The sequence below is a fragment of the Anomalospiza imberbis genome, chromosome 16 (assembly GCF_031753505.1).
Source record: "Anomalospiza imberbis isolate Cuckoo-Finch-1a 21T00152 chromosome 16, ASM3175350v1, whole genome shotgun sequence".
In the NCBI taxonomy this organism is placed as follows: Eukaryota; Metazoa; Chordata; class Aves; order Passeriformes; family Viduidae; genus Anomalospiza; species Anomalospiza imberbis.
Genome location: NC_089696.1, coordinates 10209217 through 10227016, shown reverse-complemented (window position 1 = coordinate 10227016; position 17800 = coordinate 10209217). Strand labels below are relative to the sequence as shown.

The 17800-nt window shown below is 39.2% G+C and overlaps 1 protein-coding gene across 2 annotated transcripts in view; it reads right to left on the bottom strand.

Annotated features, from left to right (window-relative positions):
* TRRAP (transformation/transcription domain associated protein) overlaps window positions 1-17193 on the bottom strand; it is a 74491-nt gene extending 57298 nt beyond the window's left edge. For both annotated transcript variants that reach the window (XM_068206998.1, XM_068206999.1), the window contains exons 1-22: window positions 17056-17193; window positions 16787-16861; window positions 16103-16253; window positions 15689-15738; window positions 14630-14740; window positions 13977-14081; window positions 13294-13377; window positions 12487-12543; window positions 11768-11893; window positions 11360-11437; window positions 11043-11131; window positions 10065-10161; window positions 9561-9699; window positions 8989-9067; window positions 7864-8098; window positions 6763-7090; window positions 6553-6650; window positions 5694-5888; window positions 4933-5124; window positions 3377-3542; window positions 1900-2156; window positions 1055-1255 (exon numbers count right to left, since the gene is read on the bottom strand). In XM_068206998.1, the coding sequence (XP_068063099.1) occupies window positions 1055-1255; window positions 1900-2156; window positions 3377-3542; window positions 4933-5124; window positions 5694-5888; window positions 6553-6650; window positions 6763-7090; window positions 7864-8098; window positions 8989-9067; window positions 9561-9699; window positions 10065-10161; window positions 11043-11131; window positions 11360-11437; window positions 11768-11893; window positions 12487-12543; window positions 13294-13377; window positions 13977-14081; window positions 14630-14740; window positions 15689-15738; window positions 16103-16202 (2787 nt within the window). In that variant the 5' untranslated portion in view covers window positions 16203-16253; window positions 16787-16861; window positions 17056-17193. The remainder of the gene's footprint in view (window positions 1-1054; window positions 1256-1899; window positions 2157-3376; window positions 3543-4932; window positions 5125-5693; window positions 5889-6552; window positions 6651-6762; window positions 7091-7863; window positions 8099-8988; window positions 9068-9560; window positions 9700-10064; window positions 10162-11042; window positions 11132-11359; window positions 11438-11767; window positions 11894-12486; window positions 12544-13293; window positions 13378-13976; window positions 14082-14629; window positions 14741-15688; window positions 15739-16102; window positions 16254-16786; window positions 16862-17055) is intronic.
* Window positions 17194-17800: the final 607 nt, after the last annotated feature.

Below are 17800 nucleotides of genomic sequence, written 5' to 3'. Positions count from 1 at the left end.
CCCCTGTTGCAAAGTGGACATTTTCCTTCCTTGGTATTTCCACCTACTTAACTTATTGTCATCTCAAGTTTTTATCACAGCATCTCAATGAAAAGAAAAATTAATTTTGGACAGACCACAAAAGTCTACCAGGACACTAAAAGAAAACAAGTATTTCTTGTTTGCAATTTATTCCACCATTTTTTCCTTTGTACTTTGACATTTCCTTTTCATAGATACAAAGTGTTCAGCAGATAACACTTTCTTGGTCAACATCAAGATGATGTTATGGAGCAGCTGCAGATTGCTTCATATCAGTGTTAGATGCTAAAATCCTTTGGAAAACTTAGTTTGAATTAAACCTAGCAGGACAGGTAAATGTCAGCAACTACAGTATTTATATGTATTTAATTCATCAGCTTTAGTATAGTGGAGAAATCAGTAAATCTGCATTTTAAGAATCACTTTTCCAAGCTATTTTTAAGCCTGTTGGCTGGATGGGGCCAGAGAGCCAGCTGCCTGTGAAGAAAATTGCTTACTACATTCAGATGGTATCTACTTATGAAAGTCTAATTGAAAAGGTAAGTATTAAAACTCTACAGACCAAATCATCTCAGAATCCAGCTTCACTCTCACCTATTAGATTGCTGTAATTAGTGAGAACTAAGCACTTGTGATACACCGTGACTGCCAGATGAAAGGCAGTACAGTACAAAATGCTTCTAGAGACAACAAGCAAAACCAAATCCTGGTGTCATGAGAATAATCACCACTGAAGAATTTCTACAGTAAACTTTTGATACATTTCAAAAAGCAAATAGGGACTTGTAGATGAGGATCCTGCAACTAACCTAAGCAATATACCAGAAGTTCCAATCTTGCCCATTCTGTGAAAACATTTATTTGGGTGAGTTTAGTCCCTAGCCTATCACTTTGTAAGAGCAGTAGAGTATGCCTAAATCTGTTATTTTGAGGGTGAAATCTTACACAGTTTATAGAAGGAATCAAGAAAGAACTTCCAGACAGATATTTTTAACATTAGTTTCTCAGCATTGAAAGTAACTGAAGCCCTTACCTTTTCCATTGGGAGCTGAATGGATGCTTTACAGTCTGAAAATTCAATTGTAATACTGGGTCCTTGGATTTCTGTGACCACATACTGTAGTTTCTGTGATTCCTTCAACATCTTCCTGTTACTTCCACCAAATTTGCCAAGCACACGATAAGCCACATGGGAGATGCTGTCAGCAGGATTGCGCAGGGTTCGCCACAAAGCCTGCGGGTTTAAGGTGCATGGGCAGACCAGGCTTACTTCAACATTGTTCAAGTTGTAATATAAAAAAAAAAAAATCTTACTCCAACATTTTTCAAGTAGTAATGTAAAGAAAATGTCAAGGAAAACATTTATTATTGTATTTGGGTAACTGACCCTGCATAAGTTCCTTATCAAGGCTGAATATCAGCAGTCTCAGCTCACAACAGCCCAAGTGCTTTGTAACAGCGATGTCCTAAATGCAGTTTTAGATTAAACTACTGTCATCAGCTACAACATTTTGCTATCTTGGAGTGTAGTTTTATGTTTATGATGAATATCGAACAACATTGTTAATTAAAAAAGCAGGCCAGTTAAGGCTGAACTTAATTAAGCTCAGAGCTAGTTTTGAAATATAGAAGCAAATAAAATAAACAGAATGTAACCATTTAACAAAGTATTTAGGAGAAACAATTCATTCTCTTCTAAATTTTCAGAGTTTTCAGTTTAACAGCACAACACCAGATATGCTTCTACACTCACATCAGACTGGTACAGGTTTCATGACAGATTTTTCATGTTTTTGTAACCAAAGCTTCACACAAATTTCCGATAGTATTCAGCAAATCAATGACCTCTTGTGGTCTAACAGGAAACAACACAATTACCTGCATGAGCTCGGCTCGAACTGGCTGGATGTGGTCATACAGAAAGTCTGGCTGCAAGTTATCCACACACAGCTCCAGAGTTCTTAAGCCCTGGCTAACCAGGGTCTGGGATCCATTGAGAGCTGACACCAAGGGGTCCATCAGCATGGGCAGGTAAGGCAGCAGCGAGCTCAGACGAACGGGCACAGTGAGGCAGAGCTCTACAAACAGGTCTTTCATGTGCTGTTTGTGAAGGCCACTTTGCAACATATTAAGTCCTGAAAGTTATGGATAAGTTATACACTCACAGGAAAAAGACAGTCCATAGTTTGCTGTTCAAAATTGCTATTTCCTCAATTCAGACGAGCCTGATGTTTTTAAACACTGTAGAGCTTACAGCTCTGTAAATAATGGATTTACAAAATATTAATACCATTCATTATTCTAACTTACATCTAAGGATGTCATGCAGTGAATGTCTTTTTATGTACACACATATAGAAGAAAAAGCATCTATGCATATTGTGAAGTTTAATGTTAGACTCAATAAGGAAGTATTTGAATACAGCAGATAGAAAAGAAAAAAATTTTACTCAAACTTCAGCCTTGTAACAATAAAAAATAAACCCACACAGAACAACTTTTTTTAAAATATTTTGAATCCTGAAAAGAAACATTCAGTGAGCTCAAGTGCATTAATTGCCCCATACAGACTAAGCATACTCCCCAAGTGATTTTTCTCTCCATAAAGATTTCACATATTCCAGAAATCTACTGACATGAGTTTTACATAAAGATTTATTGATAACATATATTTGCCAAGAACAATAAAAACTGTCCCTACAGCTATAGATCTGAACCAGTCTACAGTCCTGGAATAGCTCTGATTAGCTTGTCTTTAGGTTTAAGTAGCTCTCCACATTTCTTTGCTCACCCTCAGCATTTCTGGAACACAGTTCTTGCAAGCATAAATGCTCAATTAATCAAACTGGTTGTTATTTCCATTTCTTTTTGCAGTCTGGCACTACTTGAATTTCTATTTATCATGCCCTTGCAGGCGCACACACATGCCCTCAACTGCAGAACAGCCAGAGCTTCACTGCCATGTTCTCCCCACAAAACCAGTGATGGCCTGGCAACGTTGCTTCACCTGCTCACTCATCCCCCAAATTCTTTATGCTAACGAAGTTACCATTGCAAAAAACCCCAAACAAGTAATAAAAACAAACAAGAAAACCCCAACACCCCCACAATGAAAAGAAGAAAAACAAGCAGCAGAAATTGTGAAGCAGCCAAAACTATGGAGCCTGAAGCAGCTGATAGGAAATGAAAATAAGCACATTCAAGGTATTTAAATCAATCACTAAACTCAAAATCAGAAGCTACTTATCAGGAGTAGGGCTATAGTTTTGAGGGGTTTTCAACTACATAACTTTATTACTACTATTCACATAAAAAAAATCAGAAGCTGGGGCAGGGAAAGAAGGTATTGTTCTACCTTGCAGTAAGTTTGGTAACAGCGGCAAGAATTCTTGGTACAACAGATCATGACTGCCTCCTCCAATAGATCTGAACAGTGCTCTGAGCAGCAGGAAATAGTTATAGGGCTCTTTGGCAGTCTGTGCAAGTTCCATAGAGCTGTTCACAATCTTGTGCAAATGTGGCTATAAAGAAAATAAAGCTTGAAGATTAATAAAATATTTTATCATCATCGTACTGTACAAGAGTTTAGCTTGAGATTCTGCAAATCTGACACAATGAGAAAATATTTCCTCTCGAGTACCTGGGAATGGGGAGCAGACATCAGAGGTGTCAGAATGAAAAGAGAGGACACTTAACAATATTCATTTACCCCTGATCTAATTTCATTGTTAGTTCTTAAGTTCTGTGAATGCTAAAATTTCATTTTGAAAGCAAACTCTCTCAAGTAAAAAAGGTTATGAAACTGGTGGCCTTTCTAGAGCAGAGAACATGAACACCTTGCAAGATTCATTAAAAATAGTTGAAAAATATCAGTATTCTCATGGACCAGAGACAAACAGCAACGTGTCTGGATATTATTAACATCTAAAAAGCTTTCTACATTGCTATGCAAATGCTGCAAACAGCCTTCATCATTCAATTAAATTGTCTGCCCAAGGCCCCTACCATTCATCCTACAGAAACAAAAAAAAGTAACAGAAGCATGAAACTGTGAAGGTAGTAAATTACACTCTTTAAACTTTATCACCATCTTATAAAATCCAAATGACCTTGATTCTGATGACAAACTGCAAGAATTAAAGCAAGATTATATGACTATTGCTTCATATTACTGTTAGTTTTCAAAGATTCTGGGAAATTGGTAATCCCCCCTCTGTTCTACAGTTACCTGTATCAGAAATTTTGTTTGGTACAAAGTACAAGGAAGAAAAACAAAGAGAAATTATGAAAGAACAATCAGTGTTCCATTAAATACTTAATGTCTTTTCTAGATACAGGCAGCTGCTGCTTTTATGAGGAAAGTGCACTCTTGCTACAAGCTCAGCATTTCTAAATTCACTGAATAATGAGATGATCTCATCAACATAAATAGATCCTTGGAATACATAATTTGTCATCAGTAGAAAAAATAGCAATCCTTAAGCCCAAACTTTCCAAGAGCATAGAAAAATTTAACTCAAGAGGTACACCAATTCACCAGCACACAAAAAAGTGCTTCCAATCCAAGCAAAACTCTTAATTTAATACAGAAACAAAGGGAGAAAATAGGCAATAATTTATGCATGTCCTGACCATGAAGGTACATGGGCTTATGGCAATCACAGACGACAGTCATTTGTCAGCCATTTATACTCAGAATTAGTACATCACTCCATAGTTTCAAATATGAACAAAATATTCACAGAAACCATCTCTTATCAACAATACAATGTACTTGGAATTTGGAAAAAAATGAAGGTGTGTCACAAATAGTGCTTCAAACATTAAATGATTCTCAAATATTAGACTGAGCAAAACACTTAAGAGTGCTGTTTTTAAAGCAGACTTATTTTTAAAACAAATGACCTTTACCTTCAGCATTTGTTCATTTTCAGCTGCAAATAGTGAAACTGAGCCAAAGACTAACTTGAACAGCTTGAGATACAGATTGGAGAGTTCCACATTAGAGCCCATTTCTGGCAGACGATCCAGAAGATACTCCACCAAAATGGTTGCAAAGAGAGCAGAGGTAGTAGGGTTTGCCAAGAAAGAATTGGCAACAATCTATAAAAGGAAACCACAAAGAACTTATTACTGCTGTAATAAAACGAACAAAAGGATAAATGCACTATCCATTAAAAAAAACTAAGACAAATTTCTTTCCCCATCTCCACTGCTGCCCAAGTGATTCTGTTTGTCCTCAGTGGAAAACAACCATGTATGTAGCTTAATGTTGAAGTCTCAGGTTAAATTTTAAATGGATATTATAAGAATTGCATTCTGTAAAACAGTAGAACATTAGCACAACAAGCTGAACAAAACAAGTCCATAATGTTCAGTACTTTTCAAGAATGAAGTCCATTCATATCTTCTAAACTGAAGAGTTCATGTTTGTATTGCATCACTTACGTAAGGTTTTTTGAAAATTCATCATTACATTATTTTCATAGACTACTCTTTATATAGACTGCTTCAAATTTCACATGCTGATTTCAATACTGTTATTTTTACATAATTCTACATCATATATATTATTTATACATCATGTATTATTCTGCATCAGTCATATGTACCTCAAGGCATAAACCTCTTTCTTACATGCTGTTCATTATCAATTCAAAAAGTAAACATACCTGAAGAGCATAGTTTTTAGAGATCCTCTCCACCATGTAAGGAACAGTAGTTTGAAAGATTTCTTTAAAAGTTAAAGGGTTCATCATTGTGAACACACCAGCAAAATGCTCCAGAACTTCCTTTTCCTCTTTCATCCTGACTGTCTGACAGTTTGCTACTCGAACATATGTCTGTCCATTTCCTGCTATTTGCACCTACAGCAATTGTGAAAACACATACACTGGTTACAGAATTTGAGTAGCTTATTCCCTATTATTCTTAAAATAGCTTTTGAAAGTAACTGAGATTTCATGGGTTTTACATGGAAGACCCAACACAAGTAGAAGTTGGGCACAAGAGCCAACCATGACAAAAATACTAAAATTGAGTGTTATCAGAACAGATTTTAAAACTAGGAAGTTACAAATAGAGAAAGACAATAGTAGGAGATACCAGTATATTTGTAAATTACTTAATACCCAATCAAACACATTTACATTTCATTAGTACTTTGTGTAACTACAGAAGATAAACAGACATGTGAATGCTTCAACTGTTAGCTAAACTATCTCTTTCAAGGAAAGATTTAATTCACTACATGAAAGACAATTATTTCCAGTCTGACCTGCCTGCATGAACTGACAAAAATGGCTGTTGAGAAAATGATCTGTTGCTTGAAAATAGTAAGTACGTTGAAATTCACTTTTGAAATTAATTCTTCATACTGGGCATTTCTCAATAGTTGTCATCCAAATTAAAGACTTAGTGCAAATATACTATATGTATAATCTGTGTTTTAGCTGACAAATAAATCTTTATTAAAAGATCTAACATACAGAAACTGTACAAATAGAAGTGCTGTGTGGGCAGGTTACATACCTGATAAATATCTAAGGCTTGCATCGCATATTTTACCAGTTTTATATAGATTTGAGTCTCCTTAGGTTGCAACTGCTTATTAGGAATGAATTGTGCTTCTGAAAGAAGAATAAGATAGTTAAGCATTAAAAATACTATTTGCTTTCATTCTAGAGAGGCTTTTTTCTGTAGAATTATGAGAGATAAATGCAATTAAACATGCAGTTTTACCACCAGGAGCTTTGCACGAGGTGATGCCCCACGTGATCGTCTTGACCCCACAGACCAAAGTTTTCACTAAGCTCCGGCAATCCGTGACCTGAAACGTCTGCTTGTCTTCTTTTTCCTTCTCCCCTTGCTTTTCAAACACAGGTACTGGTGCAGGGGCCATGGGAGTGGCTGGGGCAGGAGATGGGACAGGAACAGGGGCTGCATTTGCTGCTGTGGGCACTCCAGGTAAGGCAGCTTCAGCCGCCCCGAGCTCGGACTGGGGCTTGCACTTCTTAAAAATGACAGACAGCTGGTAGCGTGCTATGGTGTGGAATTTCAGAACAAACACCTAAGGCAAAGGAGGAGAGGCAGATCAAACAGCAGGGAGGGGGGAAAGCAAAAGAAAATAAATTGCTTCTTCAAAAATCATCCTAAATTTAATAATACTGATATTTCATATCAGCACATGGAGATCACTAAAACTTTCAGCTATTTTTGAAGTAATTCAAATGACAGCAAATGTTTTTAAGTCTATCTATAAACTAGTTTGCCTTCTTCAAACAACTACTGCACCTTTGATTTTCAAAAATACAAAAAAAAACTCCATATAAAGATCATTAGAAAGGATCATTAGGTCTTCAAAGAGCAGGTATGTTTAATTGTAAAGATTGTATTGTGCCATGCCAAGGACCTGTGTGAAGATCCTCTTTCAGTGCTTAAAAAAAAAAAACACACCAAAAAGCACACCCTTAACCAAAAGGCATTAAAAATACAGTTCTTGCATACTCTTACATAAGGAAAAGAAAGATTATAACTAAAATCTAGAATGACATTATTAAAAAAAAAGAAACAAGCTAGTCAAAATAGGCATTCCATTTCCTGCTTTGAAACTAGTCACTAATGAAGCTGAGTTGACAAAGCATCTCCACTACACTTGAGATATTATCCCAGCTGCAGAGCATTTTACAGAGCCCTTCTCTGAAGCACTGAAGTGAAATACAGTACACAGGCTGTTCCTACACATTCACATTTCTGAAGAAAGGAGAAAGTAATATGTGATTGACAACATACTACAAAACAGGATATCCAAGCAATTATCAAATGCTTTAAACAAATCAATACCTCCAGCATTCTCATAAGGATGTCTCTACCATTTCCATTTTCCTGTTCACTTTTAGACCGGATACAGTCTACCAAATTTAGCAAGAGCTTGCAAGACATGGTCTGGATACTGCTTGGCAAGGATTCATCATCAATGTTCTTGGCAAACAGCTGGACAGCCAGAGAGAGGTCATTGAGAGGCAAATGCTGCCGGACGTGATGTACCAGGTCTGCCAGGGTGCTGTATGCAAGGGGTCTACGGCCGAAACAAGGAATGAGGAAAACACATAGAGCACAACTAAAAATGCTGTCAATTTGACTAAACAAATAATTACTGCCTGGAGGTACTTCCAAATTTCTCAATGTAAGTTTTCTATTTTCATATGCAAACCCAGAGTTCACAAGGCTTTTCGGTTACATGAGGAAATTTTAACCTGTGCAATTTAAATAATGATGCATCAATCTACCCCACAACTCTGGTATTGCCCCTCTGATCTTTATTCCTTCACTGCAGAACACCCCACCACATATTTTCATCTACATGCAGTTAACATGCATGTCAGCCACATCTTGAGCAGTACTGGTAATCTTTTTCATAATTATTCATAAATGATTCTAACAGAGCAGATACTTCTAAATCTAACACATGTTGTCAATAAGGTACACTTGATACTTAAACAAAAAGAAGTTCAGATTTAGACTACTGAAGATATAGAAAGTTAAGTATTCTCTCCATTTACTTTTTCAATTGCAAACAAGTAAGTTTTACAGTATTCATTGACAAAAAATTTAAATCTCATTCAGATTTTACAGTCGACATCAGATTTAGGGTATTTCATGAAATACTGGGCAGATACTGAGTTGGTTTCTCTGTTTTGGTTGTCCTCCACAATTCAAAAACTGAAATCATCTTCGTTCACCCATTTTTCTTATTTTGTCCTACACTCACATTACCATGTTGTGCCATCAAAGTGTTAAACAAAAGCCACAATTACAGCAGCAGAAGCTCTGCCAATAAAACAATCTAATAAAATTAGTTGAAGCAAAGATTTAGGACCCTATATAGAAGCTGCTGTAAATACTAATAATTTTCAAAGGAAGCAGCCCTGGCAGGCACTCAGATCATTACTCTGAATTTTCTCATACCTCAGCGTCTCCCGGGCAGTGTATCCAGAGCCAATCAGTATAGATTCATCAAACAGCTTGTCCATGCATGGAATAAATTCTAGAATTTAGAAAACAGAAAAACAAAAAAGCCATAGACAACAACTGGCAAAGGACATAATGAAAATAAGATAGTTAAGTATTAGACCACTTAACTTCAGTATTTAAACCTGAAGTTAGGAAATTATTTTATCCCTAAATTAATTCTTGAAGCTTCTAAAAGGCAGTGCCACTTGCAAGGAAATTTTTAAACAATCTCTTGTGACTGTCTACTCCACTGACACTCCTTGAGTAACACTGCAGTACTCAGTCAAAGCCCATTATATTTGCAAAGAGAAAAAAAGTACTCAGGTTATTTACAACTTTGAAATTTTTTTTTGTATTTAACTAATGAGTTACTGGAAATGACAAGTTGGGCAACCCTGCACACAACAATTCTATCTGGCTTGGCATCTTGTGATAATCCCATATAAATAAGCAATAAGTCTCTAGAATTGACAGAAATAGCAGAAATCTTTCCAGTTTAAGGTACACTTATGAAAAGTGCTACATACGGCTCCTCAGGTCTGTTGTCAGGATGTGCTTAGCAGCAATCAGGAGTTCCTTCCTGAGGTGTGCTGTTTCAGCTGGACAATTGGAGAGCAGCTGCAACATTCCTTTTACCATTTGCTGAGAATATTTAGCCACTAATTCCTGCAACAAAAAAGAGTAACATGAGTACAACTACTACAATGTTCTATTCCTAAGGTTTGTGTTACATTTGCAAAATAGCACTCCACTAAAATTCACTAGTTTATTTTCCAAAATCTGATCCTAAAACTAAAATACAGTAGTCATTCCATAAATGCTCAGGGAGGGAGAATGGCATATTTTTACTTTGTATTCACATAAGGATACTTTTGAAAGGATAACCAAGTACAGCTCCATGTCCAGATATTCTACACAAATGCTCCCATCTCCAGCCCCTGATGCACTGCAGACATGCAGGTCACTTGTCTGCCATAAAGCAACTCGAAACCTGATGCATTATGTACCAAGGTAATAAAAATTCATCCTACCTGGTAAATTCTGATGATGTAAGCCAAGAAAGACAAAGTTTTAATCTGAGCAGCAATAAAATCAGCATACAACTCCTTGTTGTAAAGTTTATGTTGTCTGAAATTAAAGGGAACAGTGGTTACAATTTTGTTCTTCCCCTTCAGTACCTCCACTCAGAAAACTCGGTGAAGTTTCAAATTACATCATCTTATAGTGAAGTTCTTGCTTCCTAAAAGAATACAGACTCTCTGGAAGAGCCCATTTTCAACAAGCCCTCTGCCATTCAATTTCCCAGCAGCACCTTTCCACAGGAAGCCAAGCCAATACAAATCAGCACACATTTTGGCTCAGCTCCCCCAACTGGGGCCAATTTTTCTCCAAGCAATATTCCCTCCCACAGACTTGTCTGTCTCTCTCAAGCTCCAACCACTTAACCAGGTCATCCAGGCAGACAGGGAAAGGCAGAGATCTTGTTCCCACTGCCCTAACCAGAACCAGCTGGTGCTCTTCAGAGACATCCCTCTCTGGGAAAAGCCGTGCCTGTCCCTACAACAAGAAACTTCCCTCTCTGGGAAAAGCAGTGCCTGTCCCTGCAACATCTCAAGGCTTCATGTAAGCTACACCTTGAAGAGCACACTGATGGTATGGCAAAGATTAAACAATGGCAAATCTCCACACTCCCAGGGTCTTCATCATTGTCTGTGACAATGTGGATTTTTGTCAGAAACTCTATTTAAAAAAAACACTCATTATCAAATAATAAACTGGAACCTACTGCACAACTAGTGACTATACCAATGACATGTAATGCCAATAACTTCACCTACAGAACCTTGGTAATTTTTCATCAAATAATCATTGCTACTTTTGAGATCAAAAGCAGTGAGACTAGAATCAAAAATACCAAAATAGAAGACAAAAATATTTTGAGCAATATTGAATGACAGGTTTAAGTAGTTTATCTCAAATATCATCAAAATACCATTAAATGCTCTTACCTTGCTTGAGCAGAAACTTGTATTATAATAGTGTTCATAATCAAGGGCACAAATTCAGCTACTACATTATGAATGTTCAGTTTGTAGAGCTTAAAAATAAAAATGTATTATTAGAGAAATTCACAAGTCACACTTGGAGTCAAATTACCGGAGAGCTAACCAGAAAAAAATTAAGACATCTCACCAGCTTATTTTTAGATGATATTTTAATTTCAAAAGTATATCACATTCATTTTTACTAATATGATAGCCAACAGAAGTTACACAAGCCATTCAGTAATGAAGTATTTACATGCAAAATACTGAAGTGTACTAACCTGATACATGAGAACAACAATAATAGGTAGCTCAGCCAAGACCTTTAGTGATAAAGATCCTCTGGGAATTATTGAATGCTGAAAGAAAGAATGCATGCTTTATAAACAGTCTCATTACTAATTCAAAAGAGTATGTAAAACACAGTTTTACAGAAACTGCTCATTTTAGTAGCACTATATTTAACAATAATAGCATTCCAAAAACACAAAAGCATTGGGTATTAGTTAAATAAAAATCCTGTAATTACAGCTGCATAGAAAATATCTGGAAAGTTTTAATCAGCTTCTACTGAAAAGTTTTGATAAGAAAAACAAGCAAAAAGAAAGTTTGTTATTTTTGCCTGGCCTTATGATCTGTGGTCCTTTGCTACAGACAGTCCCCCAGTTAAGAGCAGTCAGAACACTCACTGTCCTCGTTTCACTGTCCTCTCGCTCAGGGTTCACCTTCACCACAATGGTTGTAATCATGCCAACCATTTCAGGAGTGGGAACAGTGTTCTCTGGAATCACCTGAGGGTTCTCAAAGTACCGATTCTACAAGCAAAGAGCAGAAAAAAAAAAAATCACAATGCCAGTAACAGTCGAAAAGCCATCCATCTCCTCAGAACTCCCCCATATAATTTTCCCCTGGAGGTTTCTCCTCCCTGCAGTGATGCTTGCACTGCAGCATCTGCCTGGGCCAGGCACACACCCTGCAAGCCTTCCCCCTGGACAGAGCAGCAGCAAAGCTCCCACAGCCAAGGCGGTTCTTCTGCTGCAGGAAAACATCCCAAGAGTTACTCTGTATCAGGGAGGGAGGATCAGACTGGAGCCTCCCTTCAGGACCACACCCTTCCCTCAAAAACAGACATTTGGGCACATGGAGACAACTGCAGCCAACCTCACCCTGCTTCAGAACTCCAGCTCACCTCCATCTTCCCCCACCACTAAGAGTGTGCCAGAAACACAAGGCTTTCCAAATCAAAATCTAAATGTCTTCATTTTTAGACATAGTTTTGATAAAACTATATTTAGTTAGTATCACTAGATGCAAAATAATTATGTCAGTATATTTTAGAGATAAAATTAAGAAACAAAATCTAGTTTTCAGACTATAGCAAGGGCGATTTAAGAAATAAAAAGCTTACCACTACTTTTGGAAGTTCCTTGTAAATCTGTTTCACAAAGTCCAAAAAATGATGAATCTAGGAAGGAAGAAGTCAGTTACCATAAAGAAATTTTTAAAAAATAATTTAAAAACCACAATTTTAGAATCTCTGTATTAACAGTACAAATATATAAAATCTCTACTCACCAGTACAGTATATTTTTCATGATAACCGAAAAAAATCTGAAAGTGTTCTCCTACCTCCTTCTTCTTTGTTAGTATCAATTCAAATTTCCCTTGGAAACAATCTGATCTACCTATCATCTCTACATAGTTCCAATACAGTATTGTTAGGTATAATTACTATGAAACAACTAAGTCTTTTCAAGAGAAAAATCAAGGCAAAAAGCAAGATAATAACAATGCAAACTTCCAAATTCCCCTTGATGAGTCACAGGAGAGAAGAGGGGAGGCAGGGGGAAGTCAATCAGAGTAAATTCATTTTCAGGATTTTCCTTTACACACTAAAAAGGCATCGATTCACTTCCTTTGTGTGGGAATTTTATTCCTTAGACTGCTCATATTGTCCATAAACATTTAAACCAAGTACAACTAAGCTTTAACAGTTTGATTTTTTTACCCAGGAGTGCCAGTATTATGCAATCCTCTTTTAAAAATCACTTTAATATTAAAAAAAGGAAAAAAATTAAACATATGGTTACCACAACAGGTCAGGCAACATAAAAGGACAACGGCAAAACAAACCAATCAACCAACTGGAACAAAATAGCAATTCTGAAGAGCATGGCAGCAAGTTTTATACCATGTAACGAGAGTTATGACTTACTTCTTGAGTGATCGCTGGTCGGAACTGTTTGTGCAATTCAATAATTATTCTTAAGCAAATCAGTACATTTTCTTCATTCTCTGTCTAGAAAAAAAAAGAATTTTTTTAGTGAGCCCACTGGTGAATTCTTCCACTACTCAGTGGGAACTTCAAAACCCTGTAAAATTATGCTCTTCTCAACAATCTAAAGTGCCCCATTAATATGGGTTTGTGTGAGCAAGGCACCTTTCCTTGGATACCCTGCAGTCCTAGAGCATGGCTGAAATTAAATCTACCCCTGGAGGAATAAAAACTAGACATTTCAACCACTCTGTACCATCAGATCTGTTCCCATTGCCCCTCAAACAGAGACCCCCATGTGAGCTTCAAATGACAGTGTTGTGAATTCCAAGACAGAAAACAAATTCCCAAGAATAAGCTATCTGCCCGAAAATCCTGCCCAGCATAAGAACAGCTCCCTGCATTTGTAAAATCCAAGTTCCTAAAGGGCAGAAGAGAACATGCAGAAAACTTATGGATGGTAAGAGAGGGCATGGATGAAGCTTAAATACAATATCTTTCCATTCTTGCTCCAGCAGCACAGCTATTGAAAAACCTACCACCAGCAAATTTTGGAGATGAAGAAAAGTAGAGGAAAATATTTCTGAAAATTTCAAACAGTTTTAAGACAAAGTAAAAAATACCTCTAAAAATCTGAACATCACAGACAGGATATTTTTGGTATGAAGACGAAGATGTTCATTTGTTGGTATTCTGTGAATTATTTCAAGCACAAGCTTGCGGAGTTGCTTTAAAAAAAAAAAAGGAAAAATAATGATATGACAGAAGTTTTTGAAAAGCCAACAAAACCCAACAATTAGCTGCAGCATCTTTTTCAGCTTAATAATTGTGCATGCTGACATAGAAAAAAAGCCAGTTTATTTCACGTAGACATAGGCCTGTATCCGAAGACATAACTCTTCCTACTATCCACCTATGTGAATGAGGCAAATTTAACTAATTTACAATTGTAAATCAGACTTTTTTTAAGGAATGCAATTTTAAGTATTTAATGACAAATATTCAACTTTTGCCTTTCATTCCTAACCTTCAGTAAAGTCAGTAATTTGCAATAATGTGTAGTATTTCAGTAAGAAAGCCAACTCTGTTACACCTACTTTTCCTCCTATTTCACAGAAGCCAAGATTAGCAAAGTTTATAAGTAACTTATTTAGAAACAGGACTTCCTCAGTTCCACTCCAAATGACAGATCTATTTTTAACAAGTCTTAAATCAGTTCATTAGGTTAATCAAGGACTTCACAGCAAAAAGGCAGGAGATGCTCCACACAGCTTACCTGTGCTGGCTTCTCCTGCAAAAACTGGACTTCCCCATCCTGTAGAAAGGTGAGAAACCGAGGGATGATGTGCTCCAGGAATGTAGAATATTGAGGGGATGATGTCACATTCTAATTAAGAACAAAAATGGGGGGTTATAAAAGAGACATCACATAGATTACATTCAGTTACATTCAAAGACACTATTTAAACATTTTCAGTGCATTTTGAATAGACTCGGTGATTAAGTATCTGCTGACACTAAAGATCCACGTGAGTTCCAAGAGAACATTAGCAAAACAAATACAAGTCCTTCCCTACTGAAGGGAAGAGCAAAGAGAATCAACTAAGTCTTCAGATTCTAACAGACCACCAGACTAAGCAGTTCAAACTATTATTTTAGTCAGATAAATTGTTTCAGAAACAGCTTAAGCAGATAAACTCCACAAGTGTGATTTTAGTTTTCTATAACTTCCGAACGAGCACATAACAGCTAAGTATTCAACTGAAGTATAATTTCTGCTAACACAAGGCTGGGTTAACTTGTGTTTCACATTTTCTCTGCTGCTAATCTGAAAAGATGGTCCATCACCATGCAAAAGATGTCACTGGAGACATCTCCACTCCTGATGTCAGATTCTGCATCTGACAACTCCTCTCTCATTTCCACACCATGGAATACTCAGAGGAATCAGAAGAGCTTCTGTTTCACAAGAACACAATACACATTTGAACTAAATTAAAGAAAGCTTTAAATACAGACATTTCATAGCATTCAAAAAATAGAAGAAAAATTTCTTACTTCGCTTTTATTTAAATGCTTATTGAATAAAGATTTGGCAATGAAAGCTCACTAAGTCCAAATGTAATTCATCAACAACCTGGTTAATTCCTAAATACAAACCTAGAATCAATTACTTGTAACCATATCATTAGTCACAGGATGCTACTATTAATATTTTAACTGCATAGCATCAGAAATTCAATTAATATGCATTAAGCACAAGAAAGGCTGCCATTGCAGAAAGTTAGGGGGTTTTTGTAGGGGTTTTGGTGCTTGGGGTTATCTTTCTATTTACCTCAAAATTTTCACTGACTTCTTGCATCATTTTCAATTTGGTTTCATCCGCTGAAAATGGAAATTCAAGCAGAAAAATGTGAATGTAAAACTAGGTCATGAAGGAAAACAACAAACTCATTGATCAAAGAAGCAATCAGATCTTATCAGTTTAGCTATCACTGCCCAATTATAAGACACACAGTTCTCTCAAACAACCACCACACACCTGCACACACACACACAACTCACTCACTCTGGCTCATGCAAGTGTTTCTCATCATTTTGCTTCTTCAAAAATCAAAACTCAAACAAATTTCAAAGTGAATTTGACAGATTTCACTGTCTCTTTCATCAACTGTCCAAACAAGTTTGCAACAGTTGTGAAGCAAACTACTGAAGAGCTGCAATTTTCAAGAAGAAAAAGGTCTCTTACGTGTATTGACATCTGTAAGAGCAGCCACAAACTGAAGGTATTTTTTCATCAAAGTGGTTTGGTCCACCACCGTAGGCCCTTGTGCTGAAACAAATGCCATCTTGGAGGAGCAAAGTTCAGCTTTCAGTGCATAAAATCAAGATCAACACACCTACAAAAAGAATATAGAAATATCTGTTAGTTTACACGGCTTGTTAACAGTAGCTATCCCATCACCAGCATCCATTCTTCTGCCATATTGAAGAGGACCATCTTTTCCAAAAATCACAACTGTAACCTTTACTTAGGCGTACAAATACAACACCAAGCCTGTACAGCACTCACTGTGACAGGACTGCACTAATAGATAAAAGGGGTTATTGAGCTCTTCACAGCACAAACATTCAGTGTCCTGCTCGGTTCCCTCCCTCCCAGCAGCAGGCTCCAGGCTCAGGGATGCTCCCGACACCGCGCACCTGCCATCATCCTGCCTTCCGCCCCAAACTTCCAGCTACCCTCGGACACACCCCTGCGGGACCCGCTCCCAGCGGCGCCAGCAGCTGTCCCGCCGCCGCAAGCTGCCTGTCTCGCTCGCAAAGAAGCCTAAAATCACACCTAGCTTGAGAGACCGGCGATCTCCCTCCTCCCCTGGGGGTTCCCCGTCAGTTTTGCTCCCGCCCAGGTCCGGCCGAGCCAGCCCCTCACCTTCCCCGCCGCAGCGCTGCTCGCCCGGGTCGCTCCCCGCTGCCAGGGCGCCGTCACGCCGAGCCCATCTCCGCCCTGCGAACACGGGCACCGTGAGCGGCCGCAGCGGAGGTTTCCGCCCCGTCCCTCAGCCCTCCCGCTGCCGCGCTCGGCCCCAGGCCTCCGGCGGGGCTCCGGCCGCCGCCTCCTGCCCGCAGCGCGCCGCTCCCGCCTCCCCCCGGCCCGCTTCACCGCGCCCAGGCCCGGGGCGCCGCCGCCGCTCTCCTCACCCCGCGGCTCCCCGGGACCGCCCGGCCGCGGCCCCCGGCTCCCTCCTTTGTTGCTCCCGGAGGCCGCCGGCAGCGCATGGGCGCGACGGAAGCGCCCGAGCTCAGTTCCGGCCGCCTCCTCCCGGTGCCGCCTCCCGCGCCTCTCCGCGGGCGGAGGCGGGCGCGCAGCTCCGCGGCACGGCCCGCTCCCTTCGCCGGCCCCGCGACCCTCGCACAGCCCCGCCTTGACCCGCCCCGCCAGGGCGGGCTCGCCCCGGCTGGGCGCTGCCAGCGGCCGCTGCCTGAGGCGAGCCGCGCCCATCGCCGCGTCCCCCGAGGCTCCGCTGTCGCCGCGGCCGCCGGTAACAGCGGGCGAGAAGTTACCGGGGCAGAGGCGGCCGTGGCCGGTGCCTCCGGCCAGCGCAGGGCCCACCCCGCCCCGCCGGTGGCCCGGGGGAGCGGCGGCACCACTGGAAGCGAAGCGCGCAGAGACTGATCCGCCACAAGAAACAGAACGGCGGCCCGGAGCGAGAAAGGGCTTCGAATGTTGAGTTTAAGAAAATAAAAAAAATAAAAGCACACGAATTAAAACCAAAATGTACAAAACAAAACAGGAAAAAACAAAATAAAACGACAAAAAAAGAACACTAGAAAACCACATTCCGGCGCTTTTGCTGTCGCGTCTCTCCAGCAGCGCACCCGTTACAGGCCGTTCGGAGCGCTGCCAGACCGGTAACAGCAGCCGAACTGCCCCCGGCAGAGGCAT